Source organism: Labrus bergylta, chromosome 7 (assembly GCF_963930695.1).
Source record: "Labrus bergylta chromosome 7, fLabBer1.1, whole genome shotgun sequence".
Classification (NCBI taxonomy): domain Eukaryota; kingdom Metazoa; phylum Chordata; class Actinopteri; order Labriformes; family Labridae; genus Labrus; species Labrus bergylta.
Window position 1 is genome coordinate 656,265 of NC_089201.1, and position 18,576 is coordinate 674,840.

At 41.0% G+C, this 18,576-nt stretch overlaps 1 protein-coding gene across 1 annotated transcript in view; it reads right to left on the reverse strand.

Annotated features, from left to right (window-relative positions):
* Window positions 1-4,767: 4,767 nt before the first annotated feature.
* Window positions 4,768-18,576, reverse strand: part of si:ch211-212o1.2 (uncharacterized protein LOC492735 homolog) — a 49,632-nt gene continuing 35,823 nt past the window's right edge. The window contains exons 5-6 of the mRNA XM_020640500.3: window positions 13,478-13,690; window positions 4,768-7,352 (exon numbers count right to left, since the gene is read on the reverse strand). Coding sequence (XP_020496156.1) covers window positions 7,228-7,352; window positions 13,478-13,690 — 338 coding nt within the window. The 3' untranslated portion in view covers window positions 4,768-7,227. The remainder of the gene's footprint in view (window positions 7,353-13,477; window positions 13,691-18,576) is intronic.

Genomic DNA, 18,576 nt, shown 5'->3' on the forward strand with positions numbered 1-18,576 from the left:
TGACTAACTGACATGGCTTGCCTGCTTTCAGCTCTCAAATACTGCTGATTAAGTAGTCCTTTTTTTTTTTAACTGTTGTAGCAACCAAATGGGGGCTCAATAAAGTTGATCTTATCTTATCTTATAAAGGGCCAGGAGGTAGGGTAGGTAGTATTTGTGTCACTACCTGGAGTTGGCATCAATAAGCCTGGGTCTGTTGAAGTAGACAACGCTGTTTGGGCTGTAAAGGCCATGTGGTAGGGAAGGTAAGATTTAGAAGAAGAATAGCAGGGAGGGGGATGATTCTGGGACGCTGGAGCTCACTATCTGCCCCTTCTGAGGTGTCTGCAGAAGACACACTGGCAATGGGAGGTTTCCCATAATAACCCTGGTCATGTCCTGACTTTTGTGTGCATCATTCTACATAGTGGCGTTGTCGGGCGAGAAGGGGCCATGTGGTAGGGTAGGCAGTATTGGCGATGTCTGTCATGGATCGGTGTTTAAAACAATGGAGATGGACCCAAGTGTAGAATAACCAAAAATATCTATTTAAACAAAAAGGCCAAAGGGCAAACAAAACTTACTTCAAAAATCCAAAAAGGGAAAACAAGGAGCAATAAGGAAACACTGGAAACACTAGAAACTGTGACATTGATGGACAACTACTCTGAACTTACAACAACTAACAAACACACAAGGGGACATTAATACAAAAACACACTAGGGAAACAAGCAACACTAGGATGGACAGGATCAAATTCAAAAAAGTATGACAGAGAGAGATTTCCTCCCTTTCTTTGTTTTTAACAAATTATTCTGCGGAGATAATCCAGTATACTCATCAGAGAGTAAACTATGACATCATGACAACAATAGAAAGTGTTAAACAGACTTAACTGTGAGATAGACACACATAATAGTAATAGATTGAATTTATAAAGCACCTTTAAAGGGACCCAAGAGCGCTTTACTTGGTTTATGAAGTCCATGATTACTATGGACTTCATAAAGCATGCTACACAGCTCCTGGTACAGGCTCTTGTGATATCACGCATCGACTATTGCAACTCTCTACTGGCAAGTCTACCTACATGCTCTATCAAACCCCTGCAGATGATACAAAATGCAGCAGCACGACTGGTCTTCAACCTTTCTAAAAGAGCACATGTCACTCCGCTGTTCATCTCCTTACACTGGCTCCCAGTTACAGCTCGCATCAGATTTAAAACTCTGCTGCTCGCTTACAAAACAGACACAGAAACCTCTCCTCCTTACTTTAACTCTCTCATCCAGGTCTACACTCCCTCCCGCCCACTACGCTCTGCCAATGAAAGGCGTCTGATCCAACCTTCACAACAGGGTCCTAAGTCTCTGACTAGACTCTTCTTCTCTGTCTCCCCCCGGTGGTAGAATGAACTTCCACACTTCATTTGATCTGCAGAGTCCCTCTGTACCTTTAAGAAAAAGCTAAAGACCCAGCTCTTTCATGAATACCTACTAACTTAATGATGATGGTCTCCATATTATTGATGATGATGATGATGGTTGTGACGATTGTTTTTGTTTGATAACGACGACTTATAAGATGGTTTCTATACTGATTAGAGCTCTCAAGAACTGCCGTCAATGTTGTGCTTTGCCTCTGGTCACTTCCTGTCAGCACCTGTGTGTCCAATCAGACTCAAAGCTGATCGTTTGTTCTTACTGACATTGTTCCCTTTTTTCTAGATCCTTGCTTGTGTTGTTCTTACTCTCTGATGTACGTCTCTTTGGATAAAAGAGTCTGCTAAGTGAATTGTAGAATTGTAAGTGCAGTGCTTTCTCAGGCTATTGCTTTGGAGAAAAAAAACAGTTCCTGTTATACTTCACTGAAGTATCAACTTAAAAGCTGCACATTCATGTCCCTGCCTCTAACGGTTGCAAGTGTTGCTATCAATCCCAGTGTCTCAGTGTGTCTGATAGAAACTTTAATAGCTACCAGCATGAGACACTGATCAGCCAAGCACATCAGCATAGTGAGATCCAATGTGTCACCACCACGCAGAGAGCGAGGGTGTGTTTGTGTCTGTATATGTGTGTGTGTCTGAAAGGAAAGCTAGCTGCATGTGTGTCTCGTTAGCGCTGGGTGTAACAGCAGAAGTGATGGCAGTAATGTGGGAATGACAAAGGAGCTCTTACTGTGAGCTATATGAAGACATGTGAGATCAGCAACAGTGCTGCTACATGTCACATCCCCTGGTCTGTGTCTGTGTGTGTGTGTGTGTGTGTGTGTGTGTGTGTGTGTGTGTGTGTGTGTGTGTGTGTGTGTGTGTGTGTGTGTGTGTGTGTGTGTGTGTCTGACTGGATGTATGTGCACATTTTCACACTCAGGTACTATGCACAGTCTCAAGGTTTGAATGTGTGAGCTACTGTTTCTTTCACAGTGAAATAAAAAGTTAGTCCCCAAAATAAGTTAAATGTTTCTATTGATCCACTTACTGGAAACAAATGTTTCTATAAATCAATAAATAGCATGTACATATAAAATAAGTACTGATCGCTACTAAAACTGACAATCTTTGAATTTGTGATTGTCTAGCAGTTGCAACATTTTGATGAAATCATTGCAAGCTATCAGTTTTAAAGAGCAAAATTATTCTTTGCATTGACAATTTTCTAAAATGTCCCATTTTGACCTTCTAAGTTAGTTTTCTCAGTGTGCCAATCCATCAAATACTTTCATCAAGTTTGAACTGTGATTGTTTTTCTAATTTCTTGCTCCACTCTCTCTAATTTTTTTTACAACTCAAGGGATGACCAGGGATGGGTGGAAGTTAATGCTCCCTAGGGAAGACATGAAATATATTTGGTTTTCCTTGACCTTTCCTTGAGTGTCATTATAGAAGAAGATATACTTTATTAAACCCGCAAGGGGAAATTCAATTTCACACTCTGTTTCAAATGCCATACACACACGTGTACAAACAAGCTCCTCTGGACATGCACTAATGGAGAGATGGGGGGTTTGGTGCCTTGTTCAAAGGCACCTCAGCAGTGCTCAGGAAGGGAACTGGCACCTCTCCAGCTACCAGACCAATTTCAAGACTTCGTATGATTATACTAATTCATTCCTGTCCAGAAATCACTCAGAGCCATCAGCAAAAATATTAATTTCTCTGGTTCTTCTAGTTATAGGTTTGTATGACATAAACAGGTTTGTCTTATTGTATACAACATTTCTGCCAACTTACAAATAAATGATTCTCACTTACAACAAGACAATACAAAGATGCAGTATTAATGAACCATAAATAATGCAACAAAAAACAAGTTCATATTAATTTTAAACAACACAAGGCTTTTGTTTCAACTAAAAAAAGAGTTCAGAAATCCATCTTTTAAAGATGTTTTATTTGTGGGTGTGCTGTGCCTTTATTGGAGAGACAGGACAGTGGATAGAGTCAGAAATCAGGGAGAGAGAGAGTGGGGAATGACATGCGGGAAAGGAGCCACAGGTCAGATTTGAACCTGGGCCACCCGCTTGCAGGACTACAGCCTCCGTACATGGGCCGAGCGCACTAACCACTGCGACACCAGCACCTCCAGAAATCCATCTTTTGTTTTTTTAACACTGATTTTTAATCGTCTTGGCATTCTCTCTAGAGGTATTTCAGTCTGCTGTTGGGTGATGTTATGCCACTTCAAGCAGCTCAGCTTTGATTGGTGGCTCATCAGGTGATCGGTGCCCCATTGAGCAGAGTGCGGTGTGGGGTTTGGAGTGGGCCTTTCATTTTTTTCGGGGCTGTACTTACTTAAGACCGAATACCTTAACTTCTTTCAGATTTGCTAAATTCTATTTATAATTTGTAAGCGTGCTAACACACTGAACGAGATTGGTAAATATTGTGTCACATACACAGCAATGTGCATTCTGCAGCATCACAAAGCCACTAATACATATATGCATTTGTAAAAACGTTTTTAGAGGTTTGCATGATCAGGACAATCAACTTAGGTCTTTGAAATTCTATTTTTTTTACACTGTTACTTTGTTTTGGATTCTACGGCTGGTCTGTACAATTCTCTTTCATCCTGGTATCATTTCATCTGGTCATCCTAAACCCAATTCTATCAATGTATACTTCACTTGTTCAAGTTTCTGCCATATTTAAACATATTTTAGTTTGATGTACACTACAAAACATTATACTGGAAATTAATGGACGGAACTGTTCTCTCATATTTAATATAAATGTATGTCGTATTACATTTTAGCAGGTTGAACTTAATGTCCAGATTCATTTTGAAACCACTTCAAGAGAGAAGTTCTTCTCTTTAAAACATGTCGGCAAAGCAGACTTCTGCTGAGGACTGTCATTCGAGAAGTTATGCAGTACTCTGTATATCGTTTCTGACTGATCTGTGATGGGTGAAAGCATACAAAGCAGACGCTTATTTTCAACACTAGAGGGCGCTGGTGACTTTCAATACAGTCTGAAGCCGTATCAGTATCACATACTGATACTTTAGAACGGAGCATTAACACTGACAAAGAAGCATGTGTTAAGATTAATGAAAAGCACACATCATTTGGTGTGTCCTCATTCAGTGCTCTCATTTTGTCTGCACACATTCAAAGGCCTCGAACTTCAGCACCAAAACCAACCACAACATAAGTTCTGCAAACAGTAAAAAAAATCATCTAACTCTTAAACTTCCTCTTCAACACCCAAAGCAGAGCATCTCACATCCTGCAAATACATTTCACAAAACCAAGTTTAATAAAAGATTAAAATAGGAAGTGAAAAGTTGGTGTCAATAACCCTTTATTAAAACCAAAGAGCAGATAAAAACATTAAGGCAAGACGAGCAGTGAGCATCGAGCTGCAAAATGTAACGTCAAAATGTAACTATACAAGGCTTGATCCATTCATAAAAAAACAGAAAATTACAAAGCCAGAGGACACAGAACACAAAGTGATAAAGAGCATGTGTGTGTTTGTGTGTGACTGCATTCAACGTGTGTGTGTATGTGTGTGTGCATGCTAGTGAGATGTTTGATTGAATCCGTATACTATGTGTTATCATGAGTGCCTTTTGAGATAATAACAAAAGTAAAACAATAAAGTGCAGTTATTACCAACCTGTGGTTGAAATGATTAACAGCCTAAAAATAAAGAACGCTTCAAGCAGCCAGCCTCTTTTACAGAGTCAGAAACAGACGACTAAAGTGCATGTGTAGAGACTGAAACAAGACCCAGATGATGGAGACATTGAAAGCAAATTAATGACAGTTATATTAAATATTATTAAAATTACTTTAAGGCTCTCTTCCTCTTTTTCACATCAGCTGACAAATTGTTATAAAAAAAATTCTAGGATTTTTTAACACATGAATATATCTTTTTTTTTAATGTGTGACGGGTTTTAGGGTTTGTAACAAATTTCTGTTTAGTTTGTATTTAAAATGACAGAAAAGCAGAAATGACCAAACTCCCTTTCACTTTTAAACTGGAGTATTATGGATGTGAAAGGTCAACCAACTGAAGTGATAAGGAGGGGAATCTGTTTTCTGTTTGCTATTCTGGACTGAAGTCAAGCTGAATTTCTTGTGATGCAGAATGTGACAAGAAAGCAGGACTTAAGGGTGATTACCAGCTAAGTTTCCCTGCCGTGAGGTTTCCAGTGAGGAGGTGAAAAACAATTCATAAAACATGTTTTACTCCATTTTTGGCCTTAAGGGCAGCCAAAAGCATCCCCCAAGAAACAACACTTTAGCTGAAAAGATTTCTGTCTGCAGGCATGAGTAGAAAACGGAGAAACTACAGAAGCCAAGAAGGTTCTCCCCCTTGTGTCTGTGCCACTCTGTTAACTAAGGAAAGAGACTCGAGTCATGCCAGACTCTCTCTGTGTTTAACCTTTTTTTATGTCATCTTTTGAAATGTTCTTGTTTACTTTCTTGCTGATGAAGGATCAGAAGATTGACCAGCTTAAGTCTGCATGCCTAATGGAAAGCTGAAGCTCACAGTGAAGACAGAAAAACAGAGAAAGAAAGCATGGCTGGCTGTGTTTGAAGGTAAATATCTATCGTACATCAAGAAAATTAAGGGTTAAATTCAGGCTGTAAAGGTGTAGTTTTGCATTTCTTGTTGTTTTCAGTCTCTATGCTAAGATTTACTAACTGACCTTGTGTTTTTCATCCTGACATTCAGAGTGGTATAGATCTTTGCAAACATTTCTGAAAAATCCTGTAAGTATAAACATGTTCACTGTGCTCATATCTGCCACTTCCATTCAGATCACTAACAAGCTCAGCTGTGTGTCATCTCTGTCTGTTAAGAAATATGGAAATCTGACGGCAGACATCCTTTTATTGTAAGTGGATATCGTCCGACTAAAGATGTCACAAAGTGAAAAAATAAATCTGGCTGTCGATCTTAAGCATAAGCATGAAAGTGCAAAAAGATGAAATGCTTCTTTACGTCAAATGAGAGAAAGTCATTAAAATGGCTTCAAGATGAAAACGATATTTCTGGCTCATTTTAAGCTTTAGATATGTTCATTTAGGAGCTTTGAATTGATAGAGGTTTATCATGAAGCTATAAAAAAAGTAGACTTTTTCAAACTCATCTCTGATGAAAAACATCAATGAGGATTGTCTGTGTGTGTGAGCTCCACGAATCCCAACAGATCCAAAGTGAGCCACAGGAATTCACATAGGTTTGTATGTATGCACTAACAATGTATTGAAGACGATGCTGAGAGTGGTTTAAAGTAAAGCCATAATAAATATTATATAGAAGACAGAGTATTTATTTTTACCTCTTCTTGTTAACATGGTTTTCTCGCGTGTGTGTGCGCGTGTGTGCGTGTGCGTGTGCGTGTGTGTGTGTGTGTGTAAGAAGCTGCCTGAAACAAGCAGCGTGGTGTCACTCCTGGAGAGCCCAACCTCCAGAAACCTCCTACACCTACACACCACAATGCCTCCACACGTCATTGGTCAACAGGACTAAAAGCTGATTGGCTGTCACAGCAGAGTGTTAATGGTTTTGCCTCCTACGTTCAAAGCTTGTTAAAGTACAGACTAAAGCAAGCAAAGAAATCAATTGGAATGTCTTTGATTTTTTTTTCTTTTTGCAAAAAAGCAAGAAGCATAGAGACATAGGTACAGTGTGTGTGTGTGTGTGTGTGTGTGTGTGTGTGTTTCTCCTCATCTCTATTCTACGTTTGCAGCTGAAAGCCCCTTTGCCCCTCCATCCATTTGTGTGTTTATCTGTCGGTCTTCTTGGCCCATGCCAGGTCATCTGAACGCGGTCTCTGCCCTGTTAGTCGTTGGATCAATTGCTCCATCCGTCTCCAAAAGCCCACCTGGTCCAGTGGATAGTTACACCAGCCTTTGGATGTGGAGAACAAGAAGAGGAGACACATTGTTAGGCAGTACAAAGAGAATGAGGAATGTAAAATGAGGAGAGGAAGAAAAAAAGTAAGACAATGATAAAAAAAAAAGGATGCAGAGTTGAGGAGTGAAGGTTTGTTAGCTTCTAGAATTAAGATGAGCCCAAAATAAATGTGTGTAGAAAGAGAAGGACTGCACGGCCATATTTAACATGTTTAAGTATTTCAGTATACCCTGTGATGTCAGGTGGAAGCAGCCGCTGTATGAATAAAGTGAATTTACAAGTTACTGCAATAAATTAATACAAGGAAAAGCCAATAACATTCTGCAGCTGAGAATGATTGTCTGTGTGTCAATGTTCAAACATTAGCTTAGGAAAGAGAGAAGAGAAGACATGACAATGACGCACAAGTAAAAAAAAGTTTTGGGGTATCTCGTCCTTTGAAGGATCTTTGAGAATTACCTTCTTCTTTTTTGATCTTTTTGCAGGTTAAGTGGCTGCCAAATTTGCACAACTGTACTGTGACTTTGCACCTAAGTCTATGTTTGAGGCTGTGTGTGGGCACAGTGATGCTTCACAGTGATACTGACATCAGCATGTAAACGTCTTGATATTTGGCAGATAAAGTTCACAGTGTTTCCAACTTTAGGAAAAGTTAACAAGCTACCATTTTTGAATTTGCAACAGAAAGGCTGAGGCTGACAGTAAAGTGGCTTCGTTGCTGACAAAAGTCATTTGACAAACTGAAATATTGACCTGGTGAAATTACTGAAGGATTAGGGACAGTGACATTTTTTTGTTTAAGCGCAGACATTTATTTTCTCAGAATTTACTCACTTTAAAATCAGAGTTCTGACATTGAAGTGAGCCAAAAGTCAGCCAATCCCAAGGTCCTGGCCTCATCCCCCAGAAGGTCGCTGAAGGTACTGCAGGTGGCAGCAAGAGCTCATTTACCATAAAGATATATCTAATCATGCAGTAGCTTAAAATTGGGAAGTGTGCAGGGATTTTCTTTTTTCTTTGCACTGAATTGCCATAGGCTGCTTTCACTTTGGGAAATACACATTTGTATTTAACACTAATCAAAGACGTATGGTTAAAGGTTGGGTGTGCCCTGGCATTTCTTTTTATTTCTCATCTTGAGTCTGTGAATGGCTGCTTAAAAAGAAAGCTGATTTCAGAGGAAGACAAGACATAAGTTCAGGAAAACTCAGGGTTTACAAACTTCATAAGGTCATGCTCAGTGCTAACATGTGTCCACTATACTGAGTTGCATTAGCGGAGTTTCAGAGAAACACTCAAAATGATCCCTGAAGTGTATACTCAATATAACTAAAGCTAGAGTTTAAGATTAAGATTACGTGTTAATAAAATATTTATTCTTCACTCCTCTGTCAGTTCAGGGTATCTCAGGAAAAACGACCCTGATTTAACTTCCCCATCAGCATATTGAGTGTCATGTTTGATCTGTATTGCTTGTGTTTATGATATGAAGAAAATAAAAATCTTCCAAACAGAAAGTAAAGGTGCATGTCTTGTTCACAGTCATAAAAATGGTTGCACACCGTGGAGCCTCTCCTGCAGGGCTGCTGACTGTGCTGTCTGTCAAACACTCAGTCACACTGGACCGCAGCTATGCAATGATCTGACTTTGACACCGGCGTATATACTTAAGTGTTTCAGACAGATCAGTCCATAGCCTTGGACCCCTAACGGGCGTCTTGCTCCTGACATTAGTCTTATCCTCAACCCCACCCTGTTCTCCAGCAGCACCCACAGGGCAAACACTGACCTGTGTTAATCCATTTGTAACCTTCCTTTCTCAAATTCTACACACCCTCTTCTTCTGCAAACAAAGTCAACTCCTTCCTCAAGTGTGTTGTTTCCTTTTAATCTCTTGGCTTCACCTCAGATTTCACTCCTCTGTTCTTAATGTCATCTTTTTTTTTACTGCTTTATTCCCATCTGACCCTGATCCTCTATTCTCCCAGCAAAATCTAACCTCTCGTCTAACACTCGTTATCATTTACAGATTAAATTCCAGGGAGGTAGAGCAATGAGGGGGTCTTCTCAGCCCCTACCAACCCAAGAAACACACACACACTACACTCACATGCATACACACATATCCTCAGCCTCTCTTCTTTATGCTTCATAAAACTCTTATACCTCTGCATCTACTGTATGTCAAAGGTAAATACATGAATGTATGTATGGCTGCAGGCCAAGGAACATTTACATGTTCAAATGCATACATGCATGAAGCTACCATCGTCTCTGTGCTCACACACTGCTCTGAGGTAAACATACATCTGCTGTGCAGATTACACACTAACGCACGCACGCACAAACTCAAACACAATGTGTACATCTGTTTGTAGAGTAAAGCGTTTGCCAAATTGAAGTTTTACTTTTGAAGCCCACAAAGTCAATCAGAACTTTAACATGGACAGTTAAGTCAAGCTACCATTACAGGTCATTTAGGAGATTCAGCTTCACTACTGTCCTAAAGTTCAGACTGACACACCTGTTTACAGCTGCCTTTAATTAAACAGCAACTCTGCACTGTAATTATTATTATATTTTTTGAACTCTTAATTTATTTTATTTTCTTTATTTATTTTTACATCAATTAATTTCATTTGAATTATTTTTATTTGAACATATTTTCAGATTGAATAATTTCAGTGATTTCTAAATGTTCTATTTTAATGTTTCTTTTCTTTCCTCTGTCATGATGCTTTCGTCTTGTGTGAAGCACTTTGAATTGCCTTGTTGTTGAAATGTGCCATAGAAATAAACTTGCCTTGCCTAGTCCCAGTACAATCGTCCTAGTCCCAGTACAATCGTCCTAGTCCCAGTACAATCGTCCTAGTCCCAGTATAATCGTCCTAGTCCCAGTACAATCGTCCTAGTCCCAGTACAATCGTCCTAGTCCCAGTATAATCGTCCTAGTCCCAGAATACGAGCATCACAGAAGAATCAATTATCAATTATAATGGCATTATGTCTGATTCCTCTTTGGTAGATGGCTACTTTCTATTGGACCTTTTTCAGTTGATCTTCAATCAATTGACGAAGATGTTAACAAGCGTCAAGCTAATTATCTTTTCAAATGTCTACTTCAATATGATTAGCTCCTGTGGCTCAGTGGTAGAGTCAGTCGTCTCTCAACCGGAGGGTCCAGGGTTCGATCTCCTTCTCCTGCAGCCACACGTTGCTCCTGCTGCTCGTCGATAGCAAATGAATGTGTATGAATGGATGAGTTAAAACTGACAGACACTTTACACAGAAGAGTCTGTCATCAGTGTGTGAATGTGTAGGTGTGACCTGCAGTGTAAAAGAGCTTTGAGTAGTCAGAAGACTAGAAAAGTGCTATCAAAGCTCAAGTCCATTTACCATTTAACTGAGTTAACACACTCTGCTCTGCACATGTAGCACAGGTCTGGTGAAGTAATGTAGTGTGTTTATGTAATGTGGCTCAGGTAATCAGACCACAGTGAGGTTAAATAGAGCACAGTTAGCTCTGTTGTCTTCAAGCTTCATGTGACACCATTTTCTCCTCTCTGCTCCGAGGTGTACGTACACACACACACACACACACACACACACACACACACACACACACACACACACACACACACACACACACACACACACACACACACACACACACACACACACACACACACACACACACACACACACACACACACACACACACACACACACACACACACACACACACACACACACACACACACACACACACACACACACACACACAGACATTCAAATGGGCTGAGTGTACTTAGGCAACCCTTATCTGATGCTCACACACAACCACCCCATGATGTGTTTGCATGGAATGAATACTGTGTGTGTGTGTGTGTGTGTGTGTGTGCGTGCGTGCGTGCGTGCGTGCATGTGTGTGTGTGCATGTTCGCCTGTGTGTGTGTGTGTGTGCGTGCGTGTGTCCCTCCAGTGACCCTCGCTCTGCTGGAAGATAGTAAAGCAGCCAGAGGTTCTGTTTGATTCTTTCTCTCCATCTCTCCTTGTTCTCCTTCTCTTACCACACACTCCTCCTTTCTTTTTTAACTCTAAATCCCCGCTTCCTTCCCATCCTCTCCTTTCCTCACCCTCCCGCTCCCGCTCCCCCCCCCCCCCCCCATGTCCTCCATCCCCCCTCTGCCTGTGAAGTCCTATTTGTTAGAACAGACAGCAGGTTAGCATTAAATATACATGGGGATTGTCAGCCGGTGGCGAACACAAAGGCAGCTAGGCGGGCCCCAGTGGAATCCAGGCCCGGCTCAGGCAGGCAGGCTAGGGGGAGCGTGGGGGCCGTCGCCGTCCCCTGTGGGTCCCCCGTCCACCACCAACCCACCTCCCAACACAAACACACACACACACACAGGTTAGAGACCGAGGGGAGGTCAAAAAGACGAGCACACACACAGATGCTCGAGTATGCAGATGTAAGCGGGTGTGCGCGTGAACAAACACACTTTCCTGATGCCAACCCCCCTCAACTTACTCACACACATCTGTCGTCCGCAGGGGCGCAGGGTGACGTACAAACTCAATCCCCCTTGTGTATCCTCCCGCTTCCCTCTCCCTCCCTCCCTCCCTCTCACCCAGATGCATGCAGAATACTGAATGTGTCTCTAAAGACACACATGCACAAAAACAGAACATTGTCTTTTAGTTATTTATAAGAAACCGACAGACAGACAGACAGACACTGCCACCATTTTGTCCCAATCTACTGAGAATTGTAACAGGAAATTATTCTGGAGTCATCAGCTGCAATTATGGCGATCTAAAATGGCCGCCCACAAAATACACAACGATAGCGTCCGGGAGTCACATCATCTTTCTGTGTTTTCACACTTTGATGGTTTACAATATGAGGGCAGGAATATTGTTTTAGTTCTGGTATGATTTATTTTGATCTCCTAAGCTTGGCTCCGCCCCTCTGATGCAGCTGATATCATCCAGACGAAAACAATGTTATTAAAGTATGTTTTAACTTAACGAGATAGCTACTCTGACATAGGAAGAGTAACAAGGAGACCAAAAGACCAAACTGCAGAACATCAAATGCCATCTGAACTTGAGATGTGGAGTTTTCTAAGCCAGGAGTTCCCAACAGGTTCCATGCCAAGGCTCCCGTTATAGTCTGGAGGGGACCCCACTCTTCAAAATGTCTTAAACATCTTCTACATATCAAAATGTAAATATAAAGCTTCTTAATATTGTACATCTCCTCACAGTTGTATTTTTAATCAGTCTATTTTTTTCTATCTTACAATAATCAAAATTAAAAGTAACAGTAAACATGTTGTTTGTATAATTTATCTTGTGTTATTCATTCAACCTCTTTATTCTGTTATGAACAGTCTACAATTCCTTCATAACAAAATGTAACAGTTAATTTGATTTTTTCTACAACAATACTGTAAAACACCTCTTTGTTATGGTGGGGGGGATCTACTCTGAGACTACAAACATTTGACAGCCTCTTACTATGGGACCCCCTGGAAAACTAACCCTGACCATCAAGCGGTTATCTTTCCAATAAAACATTTCAATTATTTGACGCGTTAATGTTTCTTTGGATACATAATTTACCTGCATCTTAAATTGCAGACTCTTTTGAAAATGCCCTACCTCCATACAGACTCTGCTGAACCTTTCAAAAATAAATGCTGCTGAGCTGTTGTACTCTGTAATTTGTACAGCAAGTTTTAATTTTAACTTTGAATTGTTTCTTATTCCTGCATTATAAGATATTATTGTTATTAAAATGTTACTACTGCTACTCATACTGTGAATGTCCCTCGTGATCAATAAAGTGTCCACCATCCATCCATCTTCAAAACTGTTGAATCAATCACTGAGGACCATAGCAGGTTTCATCTTGTCGGCTTAAATAGTTTAAGAAGGGTGAGTTCACATTCTACCCCTTCTCTAGGGTTAGGGTTAGGGTTTTTCAACAAACAGAACAAACACATACTTACACACTCATTTGCATGAATGCACACACACACACACAAGGATGTACTGACCATGGTAACCATGCAAAAACATCATTAACTGGTGGTGGTCATACAGGCTCTCACCTGTAGTGATGCAGTAGTATGTCTCATGTGGCGAGACATGGTGGATGCGATGATGTTTCCGTGGCAACACCAGATGCCAGTCCTGAAGCAGCATGACCCAGCACGGCAGGCCGAAGTAGGAGTGGCTCCACTTGTGAATCTGATTGGTCAATGTCACAAAAACGGCCAGGGCGAAGACGTAGCAGTCCCAGGGATAGGACGCCACCAAGGCCTCTGAGGGGTGACAGGAGAGAGACGTGTACACAGAGTGAGAAAGAAAGGAGAGAGTAAAGTTAATAGAATTATTGATCAAACTGTTAAATGTAATGAAGAGAGGCCAGCATGAAGGCGTAGCACTCCCACAGAGAGGATGCTGGCAGGAGCCTCGGAGAGATGAAGAGACCGAGGGTGGAGGAAGAGGAACAGGGGGGGAAAAGAAGAGAAGACAGAGAGAGGCGAGGAAGAGTGGCAGCAGCGGAAGACAAAGACAGACAAGTGGGAAGTCGAGGAGAGAGGGTAAAAATAATCTCAATGTAAAAACAACAACGACAGAAACTGTTTGCCAATAACAGAGAGGCCAAGCGGAGTGCGAGTCATCTGACATCAGTGTTCAGGACTTTAGTCACATTGTTCACACTGTTCATCACAGTGCTGACACCCCGACACCACGGGCATCAAGAGAGACATTTAAGTGAATCAGTCAGGAGTGAGACGCTCCTCACCTGTGTGCCATCTTACAAGAAAATCAGTCTCGACGCATTCTGTCTGTTGTTTATTGACCAAGAGAAAGTCAGACTGAGGTTCAAAGCTACTGTGAGTCATCATCTGAGCCTCCTTCTAATATTTAAAGGACTCCTGCTTCCTGAATCTCCATGAGAGCTGCACAGCAGTCCTACAGAGACACTCAGGGACAGGACACAATGTGTGTCTTGTTTTTTTGTTTTTTAATGTGATATTTAGATGAAGGTGGAGTTGGAGGCTGGGGAAATGGGAGGTGAGTTTACTGGCTCAGTGAGAATGTCACACTAAAACAGCATTCTTATGAGTGCATCTTTCTTTACTGGGATGTATTGTCTTTGGAGCCCAGCACGTCACACAATAAGAGGTTATCAGAAGCTAGAAAACAGCAGAATGAAAGATAGATTAGTAGGTGAAAAGAGAGAGAGGGGCAAAGGTATTTTTGGGGCCTTTTTGCCTTATTAGATAGGATTGCTGACAAGAGACAGGAAGTGTTGGGAGGAGAGAGTGGGGGTCGACACGCAGCAGAGGTCAGATTTGAACCTGTGGTCACTGCTGTGAGGACTATAGCTTCTGTACAAAGGGCGCGCGACATAACCACTAGGCTATCCGGCGGCCACTAGAGAGGGAAAAATCTTGAAATAATCTGTTTCTAAAAATGATTTGGGTTGAGAGTGAGTGACCTTTAAAGACCTCAGAGTTTAACATGGAATAAAGACAATGAGATTTGTTTTTTCTCCTTTATTTATGTTTTAAATTCTGTAAAATAATGAAATGAGATTTAACTTAAGGGACCTGGCAGCTCAGTTGCTTACAGTTATTGAAAGTCGACTCACAAGGTCCAAACTGTCGGCCCAGACTTACACAACTTTACACACACTCTCAGCCTCAACACTACACAGGGTTTTGACTGAACACACTACTCTACATAAAGACAGATCATTCAAAAGTGAAAGCTTGTGCTGAACACCATCACTGAAACACTCAATCAACAACCAGCTGCACTCAGAATGCACATGTGAAGACACCTGTAACCAATCAGAAATGAGAGCTTGAACACCATCATTAGGAGTTTAGTTTGGCTTTTTGGTGTGCACAACAATGGAGGACAAATTGTGGAGAAAAGGTTAGAGGAAGAGGAGGATGAGTAGGAGGAGGAGGCATAGGAGAAGGAGGAAGAGGGGAAGAAGCAAGAGGAGAAAGATGAGAGACAGGATGGACAGTGATTTGAATACTGTGTACTTTGTTTTATTTACAATATGTTCATGTCATCTAAGTTCTGTATTGAGAGAAAAAAAAAACTTTTTATTGTAGAGATAGAACAGTGGATAGCGTTGGAAACAGGGAGAGAGAGAGAGTAGGGAATGAACTGTGGGACCTTTCCCACAGGTCGGATTTGAACCCTGCCTGGACCACAGCCTCTGTACATTGGGTGCGAGCACGAACCACTACACTAGAGGCGCCCCATTGTCTTCTGCTTACCATAAATAAATCATTAGAAAACCACAATAGTTTTGAATATAGTTCCTGCTTTTACCAAGACTTTGACTGAACACAATGGAAACCCACAATCCCTTTTGGAGTAACAGACAGCTTCTTATACACCTGAGCATTTTATGATCTTAATCCAGTCAGGTTTCTACATGAAGAAATAGACTTTAATCCAAAATGAAGGACAAGATGGTGTCAGACAAAAGGTCAGTTTTATTGTTCAATTCTTCAAACATTCACATGCATGAACACAGTGTTTAACACGGCTGTCTACTCTTATGAAGTCTTTCTCTCCATATGACTTACAGCTGTCCTCTCTTTGTCTACCTCCACACTCTTCCCCTCTCTTTAGTTTTAACAGTGATCCTATGACCCCTGTTCAAGTGCAGACATGACAGCAGGAGATGTCACCTCACAGCTTTCAGCTCCCCCCCTTTACCTCTGTCTCTGTCTCTGTCTGGTGACTGCTTGACACCATGTGGAGCTTGACATGACAGGTTTAGATGTCATCTTACCGCTACATGACCCTCTGCCACCGCCAACCCCCCCCACGCTCTCTCACTCCGTCTCTCCTCTTTGCACTCTCACCCTCTGTCTCAAACTCTTAGCGGTGACCACTTATTGTGCAGACATGACAGGTGTAGATGTCACTGCGTCTCTCCCCGTCTCTGTCTGGTGACCTCTTGACTCCCTGCGGTATGTGACATGACAGGTGTGGATGTCACCTACGAGAGAAACCTCACTACCGCTCTCTCCCCCTCTAATCTTCCCTCACTCACCCCCCATTAGCTGCTCCCTGCTGCGGACAATCAGCTGACCTTTGCAAGTTTCCCCCTTTGCTCCTTCAATACTTAATATATAAAAAACTCCTCACAGGATTTTCATTGGTTTCAGAGTTTTTTTGGGGGCTTTTTATGCCTTTTTGTGGAGAGAGACATGGGGAGAGAGAGGAAAAGGGGGATGCTCCAGGACTGGGAGAAGAACCTGTGACCATGTGCGACAAAGACTGTAGCCTCTCTGTACACAAGGCTCCTGCTCTACCAACTTTCAAAACCAGCACTCCAGGTTCTCTTATTTATAGACCTGACTTGTGTAGTAAAGGGGACATAGCTGTCATCACTATGCTGTGTTCATGACAAAAAAGTTTAAAGAATTGTTTTGCAGCCATGTCAGTGACTCTGTGAGGCTGCAGATTTGAAGCAAGAATAATAAAATGCCTACGATAAGTACTGCTGTTAAAATTGCTAACTTTAGCTAATAACATAATTTTTACAGGTCTGACTAAAATAAAATCAATCAGACAGCTGCAGCTCATCCAGGATGCTTCCACAGATCTCACCAACACCAAGATAAGAAGAGCACATCTCTCCTCACATCTCAACGCTGGCTTCCTGTGGGTCAATGGACAGATTGTAAAATTCTACTCTTCTTGTGTAAAGAACTAAATGGTCTTGGTACGAAGTTCCTATCAGACCTCTTAGTCTGTTATGAGACCTCTCAGGTCCTACAAGTGTACAGTAAGTGTTTGGTACCACTTCAGGGACGGTAAGGTTCACTAGTGAAGCGTAACGGCCAAACTTACCAAAATATTGTCCCAGAAATGGCAATTTAATGTGACCAATCAGTGAACAGCATTTTTCATAGTTCATTGTTCTTCACAGTGTCCCCTCTTGTGTCTAATTGTGTCCTTTAACTGCAGGTAATCCACAAACAGCAACAGAAATGTGTAAAGAATATGAAAAAACACTATGACAAGGTAATAACAGCAGCAACAACCGTACGGCCAGCGTCAAATAACAAACTGTGATATTGAGTGATGTCTGATATTGACTTATAGTTATATTTTTATAGTTTTGATTTGCCATTGGTTTCTTTCCTCTGTTTGTGGATCATCTTGGTATGATGTATTTAAATTGATTCCTCATTTTGTGCATGTTGAATGTTTAGTCGACATCTGCTGTCCCATCACAGTGTTTATTTTGACGTTATGTGTTTCACTTGAATGCACTTGTTTTGATGATGTCTTCCTGGTTAGGACTGTGAGCGGCTGTCGCTCAGTTGAGTCATTATCTCTCTACCGGAAGGTCGAGGGTTCAATCCCCAGCTCCTGTAGTCACATGTCCAATGTGTCTTTGAGTAGTCAGAAGACAAGAATAGTGCTGTACAAGCTCAAGTCATGTTACCATTTCTCCTTTGTATTTTTACTTGTATTTGATGGGTTTATTATGTGATGCCTCTAAAGGCTAGGGAAAATGCTGCATGCCTTCACCAGAGCAAACCTGTGGTGACTACAGCAACAATGACTCTCTCTGTCTCAGTGCACCCTGAAGAAGATGAAAGCCGACACGCGTGTATTTTATGTTTCTAGCATAGTCAATTAAAAGCCATCTATATTTTTCTAACCATCCTGAGTGCCTGCACCTGGATTATTAATGCAGTTTGTTTTGGTCTTAAATTTTCTTCTTTTTTTATATCTTTAAACATTCCCTTAAGTTCTTCATTCCACTATAATATTAATTGAATTGCTCTTTAATCGAACTGTATTTTAATATAGTTTGTATTCTAATGTCTGTGTTTTTTAATGTTTTAATGTCCTTTAAATTCAATCACTATTTATTTATGCATATTTCCTCCTCATGCCATAACTCGTTCTTTTAGATATTATAATGCCTTAGTTTTGTCATACCTCCTTTAATACTCTAAATATTCCAAATGTTCAGTTTTTCATTGTGTAAAGCACTATGAAGCGCTCTCTGTGTTAACAGTGGTTTATATAAAAATCTTGCGCTTCTTAAACACTAAATATAGTTTATTTATTAGTCCAAGTCCAAATCTGAAAGCACTGGGGAAATGTAATGGATTCTTTATTGAAACTATTAAAACACACTGCT